The 16,166-nt window shown below is 58.2% G+C and overlaps 1 protein-coding gene across 1 annotated transcript; it reads left to right on the top strand.

Moving 5' to 3' along the window:
• The first annotated feature begins 86 nt into the window (after positions 1-86).
• Positions 87-3,355, top strand: RNF187 (ring finger protein 187). The gene is made up of 4 exons (XM_047730158.1): positions 87-869; positions 2,234-2,326; positions 2,482-2,703; positions 3,035-3,355. The coding sequence occupies exons 1-4, from the start codon at positions 102-104 to the stop codon at positions 3,035-3,037; spliced, it is 1,086 nt and encodes a 361-aa protein (XP_047586114.1). The 5' UTR covers positions 87-101; the 3' UTR covers positions 3,038-3,355.
• The last annotated feature ends 12,811 nt before the right edge of the window (positions 3,356-16,166 follow it).

Below are 16,166 nucleotides of genomic sequence, written 5' to 3'. Positions count from 1 at the left end.
GGCGGGCTCCTCAGCTCAGGTCCTAGCAGCTTACAAAAGACTCTTTCAACGGAAACTTCATACACTAGTAAACCAGTTTCCCTCTTGTCCGCGAGTCACGGATGGGGCAAGTGGACATCCTGGTAAGGTTTCAGGACGCGAAGCTGTGGGCCGGCCGCGGACGGGGTGTGGAGTGCTCCGCCGCCTGGACCATACGAGAAGCGCTTACCTGCCAGGACCCGGGATGCGCGGCGCGCACCCCTGCCAGGACCTGGGGCCGGGAGCGCCGCGGCCGGGAACCCCGAGCGCCGAGCACACCGCTGCCAGGACCCGGCGCGCGGCGCCCCGCCGTCCCCGCCCCGCGCGGCCCCGTCGCCATCCTGGTCCTGGCCCTCGGCTTTGCGGCCGCGGTCTCCATCCTCTTCCCTGCAGTCCGCCGCGTCCCCGGCCTCGCCCGCCCTCCGGCCGCGCCCTCCCCGAGGGCCCCCGCCGCCGCAGCCCTGGCGCTCCCCGCGGGCCCCGCCGAGGCCTCCTGCGCCCTGTGCCAACGCGCGCCCCGAGAGCCGGTGCGCGCCGACTGCGGCCACCGCTTCTGCCGGGCGTGTGTGGTGCGCTTCTGGGCCGAGGACGACGGGCCCTTCCCGTGCCCCGAGTGCGCGGACGACTGCTGGCAGCGCGCCGTGGAGCCAGGCCGCCCGCCGCTCAGCCGCCGGCTGCTGGCGCTCGAGGAGGCGGCCGCGGCGCCCGCGCGCGACGGCCCGGCGTCCGAGGCGGCACTGCAGCTGCTGTGCCGCGCCGACGGGGGTCCGCTGTGCGCTGCCTGCCGCATGGCCGCGGGCCCCGAGCCGCCCGAGTGGGAGCCGCGCTGGAGGAAGGCGCTGCGCGGCAAGGTGCGCGCGGCCGGCGACCTGTGCGCGGCGCGTCCGCGTCCCCATCCCCATCGCGGGTCCCCGTCCCGGACGCGGCCCTGTGCCCCTTCCCCACCCTCCGCTGGTGTCCCGTCCCCCACCTCGGGTCTCCGATCCCCGGGCGTTGCCCTGTCCCTTCCGCCCCCGCCCCCGGATGGTGCCCTTTCCCTCCTCTCCCCCGCCCCGGACACGGCTCTGTTCCCCTTCCCGGCCCCACGATGGTGCCCTCTCCATCCCCTCCCCGCTCCCAGACGCTGTCCTGCCCTGTTTCCCCCCCGCCCCCCCGCCAAGCTGGGGTCCTGTCTCCCTTCCCCAACCCGAGTCCCCGCCCCCAGACGGTGCTCTGTACACCTTCCCCCGCTCTCAGGGGGTGTCCCATCCCCGGACGGTGCCCTGTCACCCCCTCCCTCCAGACGGTGACGGTTTCCCCCTCCCCTACTCTGAGCTGGTGTCCTGTCAGCCACCCACAGTCATCCTCCTGTACCTTCTTCGGACTGTTGTACCCCTCCCCCCATCTGAAGAAAGCGTCTCTCTGCCGGCCCTGCCCCCATACCTCGCCCCCCGGCACCTCGTTGCCCTGCCTCCGGGTGTGACGTCACTCTGCCGCAGGGTTCCCACCCGCCTACTCCCCGCCTGTGCCCCTTGAGATTCTGTCTGGTGGACCAGGCAGTGAGCTTGGCTGTCAGCTGCTGGGGTCCAGGGCGCACACCTCCCCTCACCCAGACCGCGTTCTCCCTTGCTCTCAGCGACCCCCAACCCCCGCCCCCCAGTCTGGAAACTTTTGCTGTGCTGTTGACCCTGGGGAGAAACCGGCTGTTGGAGAGAGGGGGTTGTAGCTGGGGCTCTGGACACTCCATGGAGGTGGGTCACAACATTATTTTAGAGTAAAGACAGTCGGAATGTCCTTCCGCACAGAGACCGTGTGTGTGGTCCCTCCCACCCCAGGGAGGACAGGTGGTGGGTCCTGGGGTCCCTGTGAGCACCGGGGGTGGCCCTGGCGGGTGGTGGGCAGGGGCTGCACTGGGGCTGGAGCCGGTGGACAGGTGGGCTGGAGCTGGGCTCTGCTGCTGGGGGACCTTAGGCCTGGGGTCCATGCCCCCTTGAGAGGCCACTCAGCATTGCTCCCTTGGTGACTGTAACACTGGGGACCCCAGAACGTGGTCCTTGTCCACTTGCCTGGTTGCAGTCTTAGCAGGTGCTTCCCCACCCGAGTTTCTTCTGGAGAGAGCTTCGCGGGGCTGCTGAGTCCCCTTGTGCAGACCTTGACCGGTCTGCCCCTGGATACTGCTCGTGGGACCCCCCCGGGGCCTCTGACCGCACCCCCAGTAACCAGCGTGTCTTTCCAGGAGAACAAGGGGTCTGTGGAGATCATGAGAAAGGACCTGAAGGACGCACGGGATCTGCATGGCCAGGCGGAGTCTGCCGCCGCTGTGTGGAAGGCAAGTGGCAGCAGGCCTGCCTGCGGTCTGCCCAAGGAGGGGCCCCTGACCCCGCCAGGCAGGGATGCAGCTTCTCCCCGAGGTGGGCAGCGGTGGGGGTGGGAGGCCCCAGGTGTTTGGCGGGGACACAGGTGAGCTCCCTCCCTGGCCTGCAGGGACACGTGATGGACCGCAGGAAGAAGGCCCTGACTGACTACAGGAAGCTGCGGGCCTTCTTTGCTGAGGAGGAAGAGCGCTTTCTGCAGGAGGCGGAGAAAGAGGAGGGGTCCCTGGAGGATGAGGATGCTGACCCTGCAGACCGCTTCGGGTCGCTGCTACAGGTGGTGTCCGAGCTGGAGAGGAGGCACCGCAGCCTGGGTCTCAGCATGCTGCTGCAGGTGGGCAGCCCGGGAGGGGGATGGCCTCACCCCAGCTGCCTGGCTCCTGCTAGGGGCTGAACTGTAGGGATGGTGGACCTGGGAGACCCTGGCCTCCACACACCCTCTCACCTGACAGCAGGTCTGGCAGCACCTGTCCCTCCCTCCTCTGGTCCCCCAGGTGCCATTCTGGTTCTGCAGAGGCCAAAGGGGTGGAATGGCCATGATAAGGCTCTGGCTGTGGGGAGATATATGGGGCTGGGGGGCCTGGCAGGGGCTGGGTCCCCCCTCATGGCCTGGGTCCTGGCACAGCAGCTGCCTCTCTCTCCCACCTCCACCTTTCCCCCTGCAGTGATGTCCTGCCCCCCGCGCCGGCTCCAGCCCTAGAAGATGTGTCCATCCTGGCCTGGCCCCCAGCTGCTCCTCCATTGCCGCCTTCTAGACACGCAGCGCGCTCCACCCATGAGGGTTTGCACCTAGGTGCCCACGCGGGACACGGACCACCGGTGCCCGCCTCGGGTTGTTCAAGACCGTGTCCCTCAGCAGTGTCCCTGTCCCCTTCTCTGGGTGTCCGTGTCCCCCAGGCTGTAAACGTTTTACCATAGAGAACTGTAGCAGGGGTGTGCTCAGCCCCAGTGTGTCATGATTCTGCATAAAGCTCTTATTGCTGCCACTGAGTCTGATTGGCCTGGTGTCTCTGAGGCCCATGGTTGTCCCTGGGCAGCCTGGATCTTCCAGACCTGGTACTCACACCCTGAAATGCCACCCACGATGGGGCTGCTCCAGGGGTTGTGCAGACCTCCGTGTGTGCATTGGGCATGCCCCCTAAGGGTACATTTGCGGTGTACATGGAGACAAAGGGATGCTCACAGCATCTGTGTGGGGGGAGGCGGGCAGTAGGTCAGACCAGTTGTGGGCAGTAGCCCCCCCCACCCACAGCCTGCACATCCAGCACCAGCTCTGTCTTCAGGGTCTTTGTGGGGCCTGTGTTCAGGGATCCATGCCCTTGAAGCTCTGTCCCCCGTGTCTGTCTCCCGGTGTCTTTGCTCAGCTGTGCTGCTTTCTCTCTGCGCCATCTGCCCCTCCGGTGCTGTGGTTTTTCCCAGGGACCTGCCTTAGCCTCGGCCTCCGTCCACCCCTTCTACACCCTGGCACATGGCCTGCCCTCCTGGAGCCCCTTCACCCCTCCCCCAAGACGACTTGCTTCAGCTGCTTTACCTGGCGTCCCTCCTGTCTGCTCCGCTGCCCGGCCAGTCTCCAGAGAGGCCCTGTGCCCACCCTGCAGAATAAAGGGAGCTACTGTAGATGGGACTTGGCCTGATGGGACCCATGCCTCCACTGAGTGACATCGGGGACACTTGTCATCTTGGGCAGTGCTAGGGGTGTCCCTGTCCTAGAGGAGTATGGGGACCGGGAGGGGCAGGCACTGGAGGGAGCCACCTGTGTCCAGCAGGCCAGGAACATCCCAGTGCGGCCTGCTGTTGATTCCAGCCAGACCCGCTGCCCCCTTGTTAGCTCCTTCATGTGCCTGGGTGAACGTTCCCCGCTGGCTGCCCTGGACTCCTCCGGCGTGACCCCCGGTCCCTATGGAATAGTGTTGCTCCTCCGGATGTCTGCCAGCCCGAGCAAAACGACGAGTTACAGACACAGTGGATTGTCTTCATGAGCTCCTGCCTGCGGACGCAGCTGCGCAGGGGCCTGGTGAGCACTCTGTAGTCCCTGCTCCTCTCTGGTCCCAGGATGCTGGTCCCAGGACGCAGGGGCACAAGGGGAGGGAAGCTGGACTGGGAGCAGCAGAGGTTTGCTGCACCAATGGGGGGGGGCGCCTCCCATTCCTTCATTCCGAGCCCCGGGGCATTTCCCTCCACTTCCCGTTACCATCCAGGTGCAATGGGGATGTCTAGGGTGGTTTGCTCAGGGTCCTGAGTCCAGGGAGCAGGGAGACGCACTGCTGTGTGGAGGACATGCGGTGGAGCGCAGCAGCATAGGGAGGGATCCCCGCATCTTGTGGTGCTCCAGGACACTCCCGGGCAAGGGCAGTGAGGTGAGGCCCCAGCACCCGGCCTGGAAGTGAGAACCCCAGAGGACGTGAGTCAGAATGTGGTGAGGGGTGGTGGGCTGGAGCCACCGTTTGGGAGCTGGGCCTGAGTGTCAGGATACAGGAGTGTCAGGCCAGCTGGGAGGTCAGGGGGACTCTGAGCCTAAGACCCGGCCCCTGTGGCTCAGGAATGTGCCAGAGCGCTCCCAGAGCTCACCGAAGGCCTTTGTGCTCACCCGGACGGCATATCAGGGAGAGGAGATGGGTTACCCTGAACCAAAGGAAGAGCCAGGGCAGAGTCCAGGACAGGTGCCAAACACGGACACTGCCAGGGCATCAGGACAGTGTGTGACCACCCCTGTAGACCGTGGCCTACTGGGAGATTCATGATTGGGGCCGTGGAGAGGGCATGCTGACACCACACTGACCCCAGGAAATCAAGCTGAGGACCAAAGAAAGCCCCCACCCCACGTGACTTGGGCAGACCACCTGGGGTGGCCCCTGGCTCTGGCAGGGCACCCCAGGGGTCCAGTTCAGAGGTCCCCTCTGAGCAGCGACTACACAATGGCCACGTGCTATTATGTGACACTGCACCTCAGCCCTGGGGCAGGCATGGTTCTGAATGACCGAATCCTGTGTGCGAGGTTGAGAGGCTGGATGGAAACCCTGTCGGGTGACTGAGGCAGCTGAAAGTCAGGCAGGGATGGGTGCCAGCATGGGGACTGAGCAGTGGAGCTCATTCTGCTGAGACACTCATGCAGGGTGCCCCGACCCAATGTGGGTGCCTAAGACCAGCGGAGATGTCCAGGGAGAGGCAGTCTGCCCATGGTGTCCCTACTGCGGCCCTGGCACTGCTGCTGGCTTCTCAACCACCAGCTGCCCACATATCGTGAGATTTAGGGCAGGATGACCGAGGGCCTAAGTGACCCCACTGCAGATGCTACGTTCCACAGATGTCCTCTCCAGGCCCTCAGGGGTAGGCACATGCAGGCATTGGGTGCACTGTCTTTGTTGGGGGTGGGTGGGAGTGGGCAGGGCAGACTCCATTGCCCCTCACTGGGCAGGTGGGAGTTCCGCAGCCCTGGGGACACATGGGAGCTGGACACGGGGTGACCTGCAGTGGCTTCGGGCACCGTGGTGAGTCATGAAGAAAAAGCAAGTGGAGTACAAGACAGAGTGTGATTTACCTAAGTTTCAAATGCGTGCACACGGAACAATTCAAGGTTGCAAAGACACTCAGAACTCATCGGTGGCACGTGGTGCCTGTGCGGAGGGGAAGGGGGGATCCCAGCAGAGTTGAAAAGGAGCCAAGGTGGGGACCCTGGGTGGCTCCGCTGGTGAAGACCCCGCCTTTGGCTCAGGTCATGGTCCCCGGGTCCTGGGATCAAGGCCGCGTTGGGCTCCCTGCTTCTCCCTCCCTGGCTGCTGTTACCCCTGCTTGTGCTCTCTTTTTTTTATAAAAGGAAAAGGAAGGAAGGTAACAGAGTAGGGATGGTATGTGTAAGGGGCAAAGGTACGTCCCCAGCTCAGAAAGAAGGGGTCGTTCAGGATAGTTCAGGTCACTTAAGGTCAATTTGGGATTTCTGTACCCAGTGACTATCACTGCAAGGAGCGCCCTATCCATGTGTGTGTGTACACCTATGCACGTACCGCCCTATCCGCGTGTGTACACCTGTGCACGCGCAGGGAGCCTCTGGAAGGCAGTATGACCCTAGAGAAGGCTGGGGTCTTCCATAAATGAGCACAGAACACTGATGCTCCCGTGCGAGGACGCCGGCTCAGGCCTGCAGCCTCCGCGGCACCACGTCGTGCAGCCACCACCTCGTTCCGATTACGGGGACCCCCTCTGAACTCCCACTTTGACGCTGCCTAGGCGGCTGTGCCCTCCCGCTCCGAACCGCCTTTCAGATCCAAGGCCGGGCCGCCGGCTCCGGAAGCCCTGGGCCGGGGCCCCCTGCGGCTCTCAGGAACCGCAGGAATCCAGCCACAGCTCCCAGGGGCATCCGCAGCCCTGCCTGGTGCACGCCCACGCGTCCTCAGCGGAGGCCCCACACAAACCAAGGCTTCTCGGAACCGAGGGCGACCAATTTGTGCGCGCCCGCAAGGCTAGCCGGCCCGGGGATCCTCCCCACCGCCGGCCCGTGAGGTCGCCCCACGCTCCGCCTGCAACTGAGGAAGCCGGAGGCGCTTTACTCACCGAGACGCACACTTCTCCCGCGCACGCGCGCCGGGAGCGCCCGGAGGAGCGGCTCTCGGGCTGTATGCAAATGAAGCGACTTCCCAGGTCTCTTCTGACTGGACAAGCTGCGGGCCCGTCGTCGCGGAGTGGCCAATGGGGCTCCCGAACGGCACGGTGCCCGCACCTCATTGGTGAGCGGTGCATACTGCGGCAGGCTCCCAGTATATAAGGCCTCCAGCCCGCGCCGGACTCGCAGTCGTGCAGTCTTGGCGAGCGGGGAGGGAAGGTGAAAGCCTGCAGCTGGCCGGCATCTGTATGGGGGCGTCCTGCCCGACCGATGTCCAGGCCCTGCTGCGGGTGGGTCTCTCGGCTCTCGTCCGTCCTTATCCTTCCTTGTCTTTGTCCATCTGAAGTCCCCGAGCCAAGGGTGGCCAAGAAGGCCGAGGAAAACATCTCCCCCCTCGCTCACTCTCTTTGTTCCCACCTTAAGTTGGAGGCTTAACAGCCAGGGGAGCCCTCAGCGGGTGGCATCTTGGTCCTTCCAGGTGCCTGTGGCCGGGAACGGCTTGGCACAAGTGATTCCCGAGGGGGCACTTACTCCAGTCTCGGGCGCGCGGCCCAGTACCGCCAGTGGGGTCGGCTGTGTGCCCGGCTGGGAGGAGATGGGCGCACAAGCGCCGGGAAAAGTAAGGCCGGAAAATGTGTGGGTTTCTAGGATGGTTCCTGGTGCACAGGGGCCACAACTGTTCTTAGCAGGACACAGAAACTGCGGGCGACCTACCTCTGGACTGCTGACCTCCAGCCCCAGTCGCACAGGTCTGAGCTCTTCCAGAATCTCCCAGTCACATGGGCCCGGTACTGACCAGTTTTGGACTAGAACAAAGTCTGAGAAGTCCATAGGTGCCTGTTAGCGGAGTTCGCTGAGAAACCTTGGCAACAGGTCACCTGCCAGCCTGCAAAAAAGCGGTTTAAAAAACAAACCCCAAATAGTTGTGGGGCCTTGCTCCTGCCTCCTCCTGCGGTCTCTTTTGCTCCGGCTGCTCTGGACCCTTATGCACTCTGCAGGCAGATCCTGGACCCAAGACTTCCTGAAGCGTTTCTGCAGACCGGTGTGTGTCTCAGCCCCTGGACAGACGGCCCTGAGCAGGGAGGGTTTCACTACTTGACTGTTTTCTTGCAGCAGTGGCTCCATTCTTGGCGTTTGTTCCCCAGCTGCCACTGGTCGGGCTTGTGCTGGATTTTGCCTTTGTGCCTCGTGGCGGTGTAATGAACTATAGTTCATTGCTGCCAGAAAACTTGTGTGAGTGTTTATGCTTTGCCGAGGCACTCTGGGGTGACTCCTCCACATGTCATAGACGAAGCTGTCCGGGGGACACGTGAAAGCGGTGGTAGTGGCACCACACATAAATGGAAACTGTCTGCATGGTGGGTGCAGTGCCGAGAGTTCCGGGCAGGGCCGTGTGCTCCTCCCCAGCAGTGATCCCACTGGGTCCTCCAGCTGCCTTCCACGCTAGGGTCTTGGGACCAGGGACTCTTGTTTATCGGAAATGGACTCGAATCCTAGTAGGAGGCTCTTTGGGAAGGAATCTGGTCTGGATGCGGGACATCAGAAGCCCCTAGCACACACCCACATGCACAGAATCCGGCTTCTGATGCCTTCTGACGGCTTCTGACGCCTCAGGCCCTTGTCAGTTTGGAGTCACAGAGGCAGTCAGACCTGTGATGCGTTCCAAATCCCTCCACTTGGTGGGCAAGGCTCTAAGAGGGCAGGCAGACACAGGCGCAGGAGAGTGGTGAGAGAGATAGCTCCTGCTAGTGCCACATGCAGGAATGTGCCACACGGGGGACGCAGATACCCAGTCGTAGCATGTGGAAAAGCAGAACATGTGTGAGCTCAGAGCCTGAAGGCATCTATCTGGACGGAAGGAGAATTTATGGCCAGTTGGCCATCTGGTAAACCTCCCTGAGTTGAACTCTGGAGTAAGGGATTGCTATTGTGTGTGTGTGTGTGTGTGCGCGCGTGCTTTAGTTGGGGTGAAATTCATATGACCAAAATTAATCATGTCACTTTTGAAGAATTCAAAGACAACCTATGGAATGGGAAAAATATTTGCAAACCATACTGATAAGGAGTTAAATATCCAAAACATACAAAAAACTTTTACAACTCAGTAGTGGAAACAGAAACCAGTAAACAACCCCCTCTAATAGCCCAATTAAAAAATGGGCAGAGAACCCAAATCAATGTTTTTCAACAGAAGACATCCAAATGACCAACAGACACATGAAAAGTTCTCCACATCACTCGGCGTCAGGGAAATACAAACCCAACACGAGATACCACCTCGCACCAGTCAGAACGGCTAAAATTAACAAGGCAGGAAATGACAGGTATTGGTGAGGATGCAAGAAAGGGGAACCATCTTACTCTGTTGGTGGGAATGCAAGCTGGTGCAGCCACTTTGGAAAACACTATGGAGGTTCCTCAAGACGTTGAAAATAGAGCTACCCTATGACCCAGGAATTACACTTCTGGGAATAGATCCAAAGGCAAGGAAAACACAAACTGGAAAGGATATTGGCACCCCGCGTTCATAGTAGTGTTACCGAGAATAGCAGAGGCATGGAAGCAGCCAAGTATCCGTGGACAGATGAATAGGTAAAGATAGTGTGTATCTATACACATACATGGTGGAATAGTGTTTCACCATAAAACCCTTGGAAGTCCCACCATCCCCAGCAGGGGTGGACCTCGGGGGCATTGTGCTAAGTGAGAGAGAGAAGTCAGACAGAGATAAAGACTGTATGATCTCACTTGTATGTGGGATGGAACAACAGGAAAGCAAAGGCCCTGGCTTGGAGAGAAAGAGATGGACTTGTGGTTTCCGGGGGTTGGCAGCAAGGAGTAGGGTGGTTGAGGGGAAGGGAAGGCAGTCAAAAGGGACAGACTTAGAGTTAGGACACAAATCAGCACTAGGGATGGGATGTGCCGTGTGGTGAGTGTAGCTAACACCAGTGTGGGAATATAGAGGCAAGTTAGTGGCTAAGAGGGCTGCTCACCAGGAGGAACATTTTCCCTTTATTATGACATTTTGACTGGATCGGTAGGAGAAGGTGTACACGTGTGGCTGTAGGTACTGAAATCAAGCCACCGTGCCATGAGCCTTCAACCTGCACAGGGATGGATCTCTCAGCAAGACTGGAGGAAATATTAAAATAACGAGGTGTCACAAAAGAAGAAAAGTAAGCACTTGTGGGATGGGTGGACACTGGAACCCACGGACCTTTCTGGCCAGGAGGTTCTGAAACAACCTTGCAGACCTTCCTTGTGACCTCCCTGGCCTTCCATGTTCTTGCATGTTGTTATAAAGAATTCTGGGGATGGAAACAGCACCGCTTGGCCTCGTATTCTGGGCCCAGGAAGCAGGAGGCTGCAGACCGGCCATGCAGGGGTCCTGGGGACGGCTGCCCCTCACAGCATCTTGGCTCAGCCCCCTGGAGCCTCTTCAGGAGGCCCACACATTTCAAACCCCAAGAAGCTGATGGTCTGGTTCCAGCTCCGCTCTGCTATGTAGAATCCCTCTGAGGACTGCATGCTTGGTGCCGTCTGTGAGCCTCCCCATGTGAAACCGTCTGTCAAGGCCCCATGGCTACTTGGAAGTCTGGGTCCTTGAAATCTACAGCCCAGTGTCCTGAAGAGGAAACCCCAGGTGGGAACGCTGTCTCCTCCAGCAGCTGCTTCTGAGTTATAAGACCAAGACATGTGGAGAGGCTGGGCCTTGGGGGCAGTCCCCTTCCCGGAGACCTTCCTAGGAGCCTGAGCTGCCAGGGAAGGGAGAGTAGTACACAGAAAACCCAGGGGTCCCATTGGATCCCAAGGGGTCTCTGACCACGATTTCCATCCCGCTCAGCTGTGTTCTCCTTCAGGATGGGGTGGCTTTCTGGCCCATGGCTGAGCCGTCAGTGCCAATGGGCCCCAGCAGTACCCTGATGCCCACTTGCAAGGTTGGGTACAACGACAATGGCCAAGGACTCGGGGCTCAGCATGCGGTCTGCTGGGGGTCGTGTTGTCCCCCTTTTGGTGTTGTCCTACTCGGGTGAGATCCTGGCTTGGACTTGGGCTCAACCTTTTTTTTTTTTTTTTTTTTTTTTAAGATTTTATTTATTTATTTGACAGACAGAGATCACAAGTAGGCAGAGAGGCAGGCAGAGAGAGAGGAGGAAGCAGGCTCCCTGCTGAGCAGAGAGCCCGATGCGGGACTCGATCCCAGGACCCTGGGATCATGACCTGTGCCGAAGGCAGAGGCTTTAACCCACTGAGCCACCCAGGTGCCCCTGGGCTCAACCTTTTAATTGAGGGTCTCGTGCTAACGTTTTCCCTGAGATTAAGAGGTCAGAGACATGAGACCTGCTGACTGGGTCACTGTGGGGTCCCTAGATTGCTCCTGGCCCTTGTGATGCCGGAAGTCTGCCTGGGATTTGTGGGAAGGGAATTTGCTGTCTCCTGGCCTGAGGAAGGGTGGTCAGCCTTGGTGTGGGGCACAGCTCCTTTTACCCCCTGTCTGGAGAAATCCTTCGAAGCCCTCGCTAGGGGCCAGACTCCAGTATCCCACCTTTTGTGGGACAAGCCAGCCCACCTGCAGGGACAGCAGCAGGAGGCCCCTCATGTGTTTGCTTTCAAGTCTATCAGCCCGTTTGGCATAACCGTGAACAAAGCAGGGGTGTGGATGCTCACGTGACATGCACACATGTGGGAGAACTAGAATATTGAGTCCATGAGTCTGTCAGTTTAGGAATGTGTGTCATTTTGTCACATGGGCTTGTCCACAGCAGACTGACATCTCTTCCTCATGGTTCTGGACGCTGGAAATCCAAGATGAAGGTGCGGGCAGACTCCTCGGGGTCTGAGGAGAACCTGCTTCCTGGCATCTTCTCACCGGGTCTCATGTGGCGGGAACATGGACGGAGCTCTCTGGGGTCCTTGCATGGGGCTCGGTCCTCGTGACCCAGTTGTCTCCTGCAGCCCTCACTGGCCAACACCATCCGAGGGCGGTTAGGATTCCACATGTGGGTTTTGGGAGACAGAGATTGTGATATATATGCATACTTGTGTGTTCATATACCCATATCTGTATGTTTTTATGTATTTCTAGGGGGGTCAGATGGACGCTACTAAGTGCTACTCATGGAGCCCGAGGAGGTGGCCAGGAGCATGGCACAGGGGACGGGGCACGAGGACACTGAAAATCCCCTGTGACAGAGATGGCCGAAGGGTGAGCCAGCCCCTGACACCTTGGTACCCAGGACTGATTCAGAGCTCTAGACAGGGAGCCCCCAGGAATGAGGGGTGAAGGGGCAGGAGACCCTGTGGGTCTGTGCCTCACCGCCCCACGGCTGCCGTAGTCAGCGCTCTGACACGGGCTGGGTGTCCCACAGGTCACCTCCATTCTGCACGATCCAGACTTGGTGTCAGCCCCCTCCCTGCTCTGGGGCACACCCCCACTCTGGACACCTGTCTCAGGGAGCAGGTCCTCAGGGGACCACAACTCTTGTCTGACTTGGCTGCAAACCGGAAGTGCCCAGACCCCTGTCTGGGCCTCCATCCTTTGCTGGAGTGGCTCCCCAGATTCCAGGAGGACACTTGTGAACAGTTACCAATTTCTTAGATAAGAAAATGTGTGACAGGACACGCAAGAACAGCCAGGTCGATAGGCCCATGGACTGGGTCTGGGAGGGTGGTCTGCAGGCTCAGGGGGCACTCCCTCCCCACATGGGGAACTGCTCGAACCCCCCACTACTGGGGTTCCTATGGGGGCCCCAGGGGATGGGGGCAGGATGGCAAGTTCCCGGCTTCTGGTCCGGGCTCCACCTTCCATGTGACCAGCACTCACCCAGGAGCCTGCCCAGAGTCACTGGCTTAAAACAAGGGTCGCTGCCATCACCAGGAAATTCCTGGGCATGTAGAAGCTCCGTGCCCCCACTCCCCCTGCAGCAGACCCATGTAGCTCCTTCATGGTTAGTGTGTGATTTTATTTTTCTATTCCTTGTGGTCACTGTGCCAAGGGTTCCCCAGGCCTCATGGGGCTTGGAAATAGAGCCCTGGGCACACCAGTCCCAGCCTGTCCCAGGCAGGTCTGTGCCGTTCCAGGTTCCTTGGGACCACACGGGCAGAGGGGGCCATTGCCCAAGGGCCCCAGAGACTCTAACACGTTGATGCTTAGTCTGGTGTGGGACATGCCTTTTGGCTAGAAGACTGTATTGGTCAGGGTTCTCCTAAGAAACAGAGCCCATAGGATGTATGTGTGTGTGTATCTCGTAAATATAAATATTGAAACATTATGTTTATATATATCTAAAAATAAATATATATACTATAAATGTATATAATATATAAGAAATCTATATATAAATAGGCAGATTTATTTTATTTTAAGGATAGGCCATGCAGTTGGGGGTGGGCTGGCTGAAGTCTTCAGTGCAGACTCATTGGCTCGAGCCCCACGGAGGATCTGATGTTATGATCACCTGGAGGCAAAGTTCCCTCTACCTCAGGAAACCCAAGTTTTTGTTCCCGTGACCTTCAACTGATTGGGTGAGGCCCACTCACATTATGGAGGGTAATCTGCTTGACTCAGAATCTACTGATTTTGTTGTTAGTCTAAAAAAAAAAAATGAATTCAGCAGCAATATCTAGACTGGTATTGGGCTAAATATCCAGACACCATGTCTTGGCCAAGCTGACACATAAGATTAGCCATCACAAGGGGTCAGGGAGGTTAAATGGCCTCAGTTGTCAGGTTAGAAAGAGGACAGAAGGGGCCTCAACCAAGGTCTCTGCCCAGGCTTCCATTGTTTCTCCATTAAAACAAAGCAAACAAGTAAATTAAAAAAAAAAAAAAGGCAGAAGGAAAGAGCTAAGATCTAGAATTGGAGAGATGAGCCTCGAAAGGCCTCGGTCTGTATGGACCGGGAGCCCAGAAATGAAGCAGAGGTCTCTGGCGTGTCCCTGCAGGGGCTGTTGCTGCTCCAAGGACAGAGGTGCCCAAGTCACTTCCAGGACCCCCTCCCACGTGCCCAGGCCCACCAGACCCTGCCATGCTCACTGGGAGGGAGGGCCAGACCCAACCTGGCATGGCAAATGTGGGGCAAATGTTCCTGGCAGGAGCCCAGGTCTGCCATTTGTCTGGAGGAGCTTTGTTCTGGAGGGGGCTCTCCCCTTCCTTCCCCTTCTCTGGTAGCCCCCACAGGCTCATTCTCCGCCGTGTGTGCGTGTGTGTGTATGTGTGTGTATGCAGAGCTCAATGGAATGCAAGGTTTTCTGTCCCAGCCCCCAAACCCCATCCTGCCGTCCTGAGCTCCACCCCGCCCCACCCTGGTGGTCTCCTGGAGACCCACCTGCACCCAGCACCCCTCCCCCATGCCACTCCGCAGACCAGCCACTGAGGACCTGACCCCCAACAAGTGGCCACTCCCTACCCTGGCCTCATCCTCACCACTGTCCCAGGTGAGGGCCTCTGAGAGCCAGACTGGGGCCGTCCTAGTCCTGGTGTGCCTGGCCATCTGCCCTTGAACTTCCCAGGGAGGAACAGGGAGGATAGGAAGACTCAGAGGATGGGATACAGGCGTTCAGGCTCCTCTGGGGTCTGGGTCCACCTCACACACCCCCCTGCGCAGAGGAGCCCTCAGGCTTATGGTCAATTAGGCTGAGGGTGGGGCATTTGGTTCCCTCATGCACAGAGCCTGTCTGATTTGCCAGGAGCATGGACACTGTCAGGGAGTCTGCAAGACTCAGGAAGGGTTTTTATCGCTGATGACTCGCCCCAGCAGTGGGAACAAGACCGCTTCTGTCAGAGCTCCTACTGGCCCACCTAAGCTCTTGCAAAGCTCTCTTATGCTCTACCCCCTCCTGGCTGACTTTGGGGTCCTCTCCTTCAGGTGTGTGCCCAGGTGCCAGCAGCAAGGCCTCCCCTGATCTCCGCCCTGAAAATCACCCACTCCCGCGTCCACTCTGCATTTTCATAGCATTTAACACGACTAATAAATAACAAATTTAACTCAGTTATTGAAATTCCCACTTACAGACTAAGGGTAGGGCTTAAAATATTTTATTGTCCTGTTTTGTTTGCTGCTCTGTCCTTGAAGAGCAGCGTGCTGCCTTGAAGAGGGTTAACGCATGAATGAGTAAGATGTCAGAGCCTTAGGTGATATTGGTCACATCCACCTAGTTTACAGATGAAGACCCAGAAAGACCAAGGGGTTTTCCTGAAGTCACATTCTCAAGGTCAGCTCAGGACTCACGATTAATGGATCCTCTGCAGGAAAAGACCCAGCTTCGTCCCTTTAGCCACATACAGGGTGTGGACACAGGCCTTCAAGATTGGGTTATCTCTGGTCAGAGCCAACCCCAACCCCAGCCCCCTTCCAGGTCTTGGAAAAGTGGGGACAATGCCAGCACCTTTTCTGAGTTGTACTCGAAGCTGCTTTGTGAGGACTCTGGGATGATGTCACAGGATGCGGCTTTGGGCCAGGTTCCCTGGGCAGGGGCATCGTAACACTCAGAGGCTGGAACCATCTGGATTGGAAACCCTGCCTCTCACATTCATAGGAGGGGCTGGAGAAGGAAAACCATTGCTCGGCTTTCTGACTAAGGATAAAAAGACAGGCTACCCATAGATAATAGATTTGTATTGGGATAGATGAGCTAACTTTCTGTCAGGGAGAACAAAATTATTCCTAAAGGATGAACTGGACAAACCATCTTTTGTGCTTTGGTCAGCCACTTTTTGGAACCCAGGCTGGTGCCTGTCTGCTCAGCCGCTCCTGCCTGAGTAAATTCTCCCAGGTTCATCTGGCTGAAAACCAGCAGGGGGCAGGTTGACCGGCTCAGAGGCCACCCAATGATACACACAGACGCAGACACAGACACAGACACACATACACACTCAGCATGATGCTCCCTTCTCTGGGACCCAGGGTTGATTTGTCTAAACAGTTTTGTTTTTAATACTAGCAGATGATCAGTGCCATGCGCTCGTAGGAAATGCAATATGATCGAACATGACATGAACATTATTACCGTGGCTGTACAATTTACATTATGATGATGCCAACAGTGACATTAAAGCTGGACAAATGTGCATAGTAGGAGTTTGAGGAATCAGGACGTGGTAGGAAGCTAGAAACAATACCATATCAATGTAGATATTAGTTTCAGGGCTCTGTTCTAAATAACTGGAAACCAGAAGGCAGCTTTTGGTTTCCTGCCTA

Source organism: Lutra lutra, chromosome 5 (assembly GCF_902655055.1).
Source record: "Lutra lutra chromosome 5, mLutLut1.2, whole genome shotgun sequence".
Lineage (NCBI taxonomy): Eukaryota > Metazoa > Chordata > Mammalia > Carnivora > Mustelidae > Lutra > Lutra lutra.
This window is presented reverse-complemented; position numbering and strand designations above follow the sequence as displayed.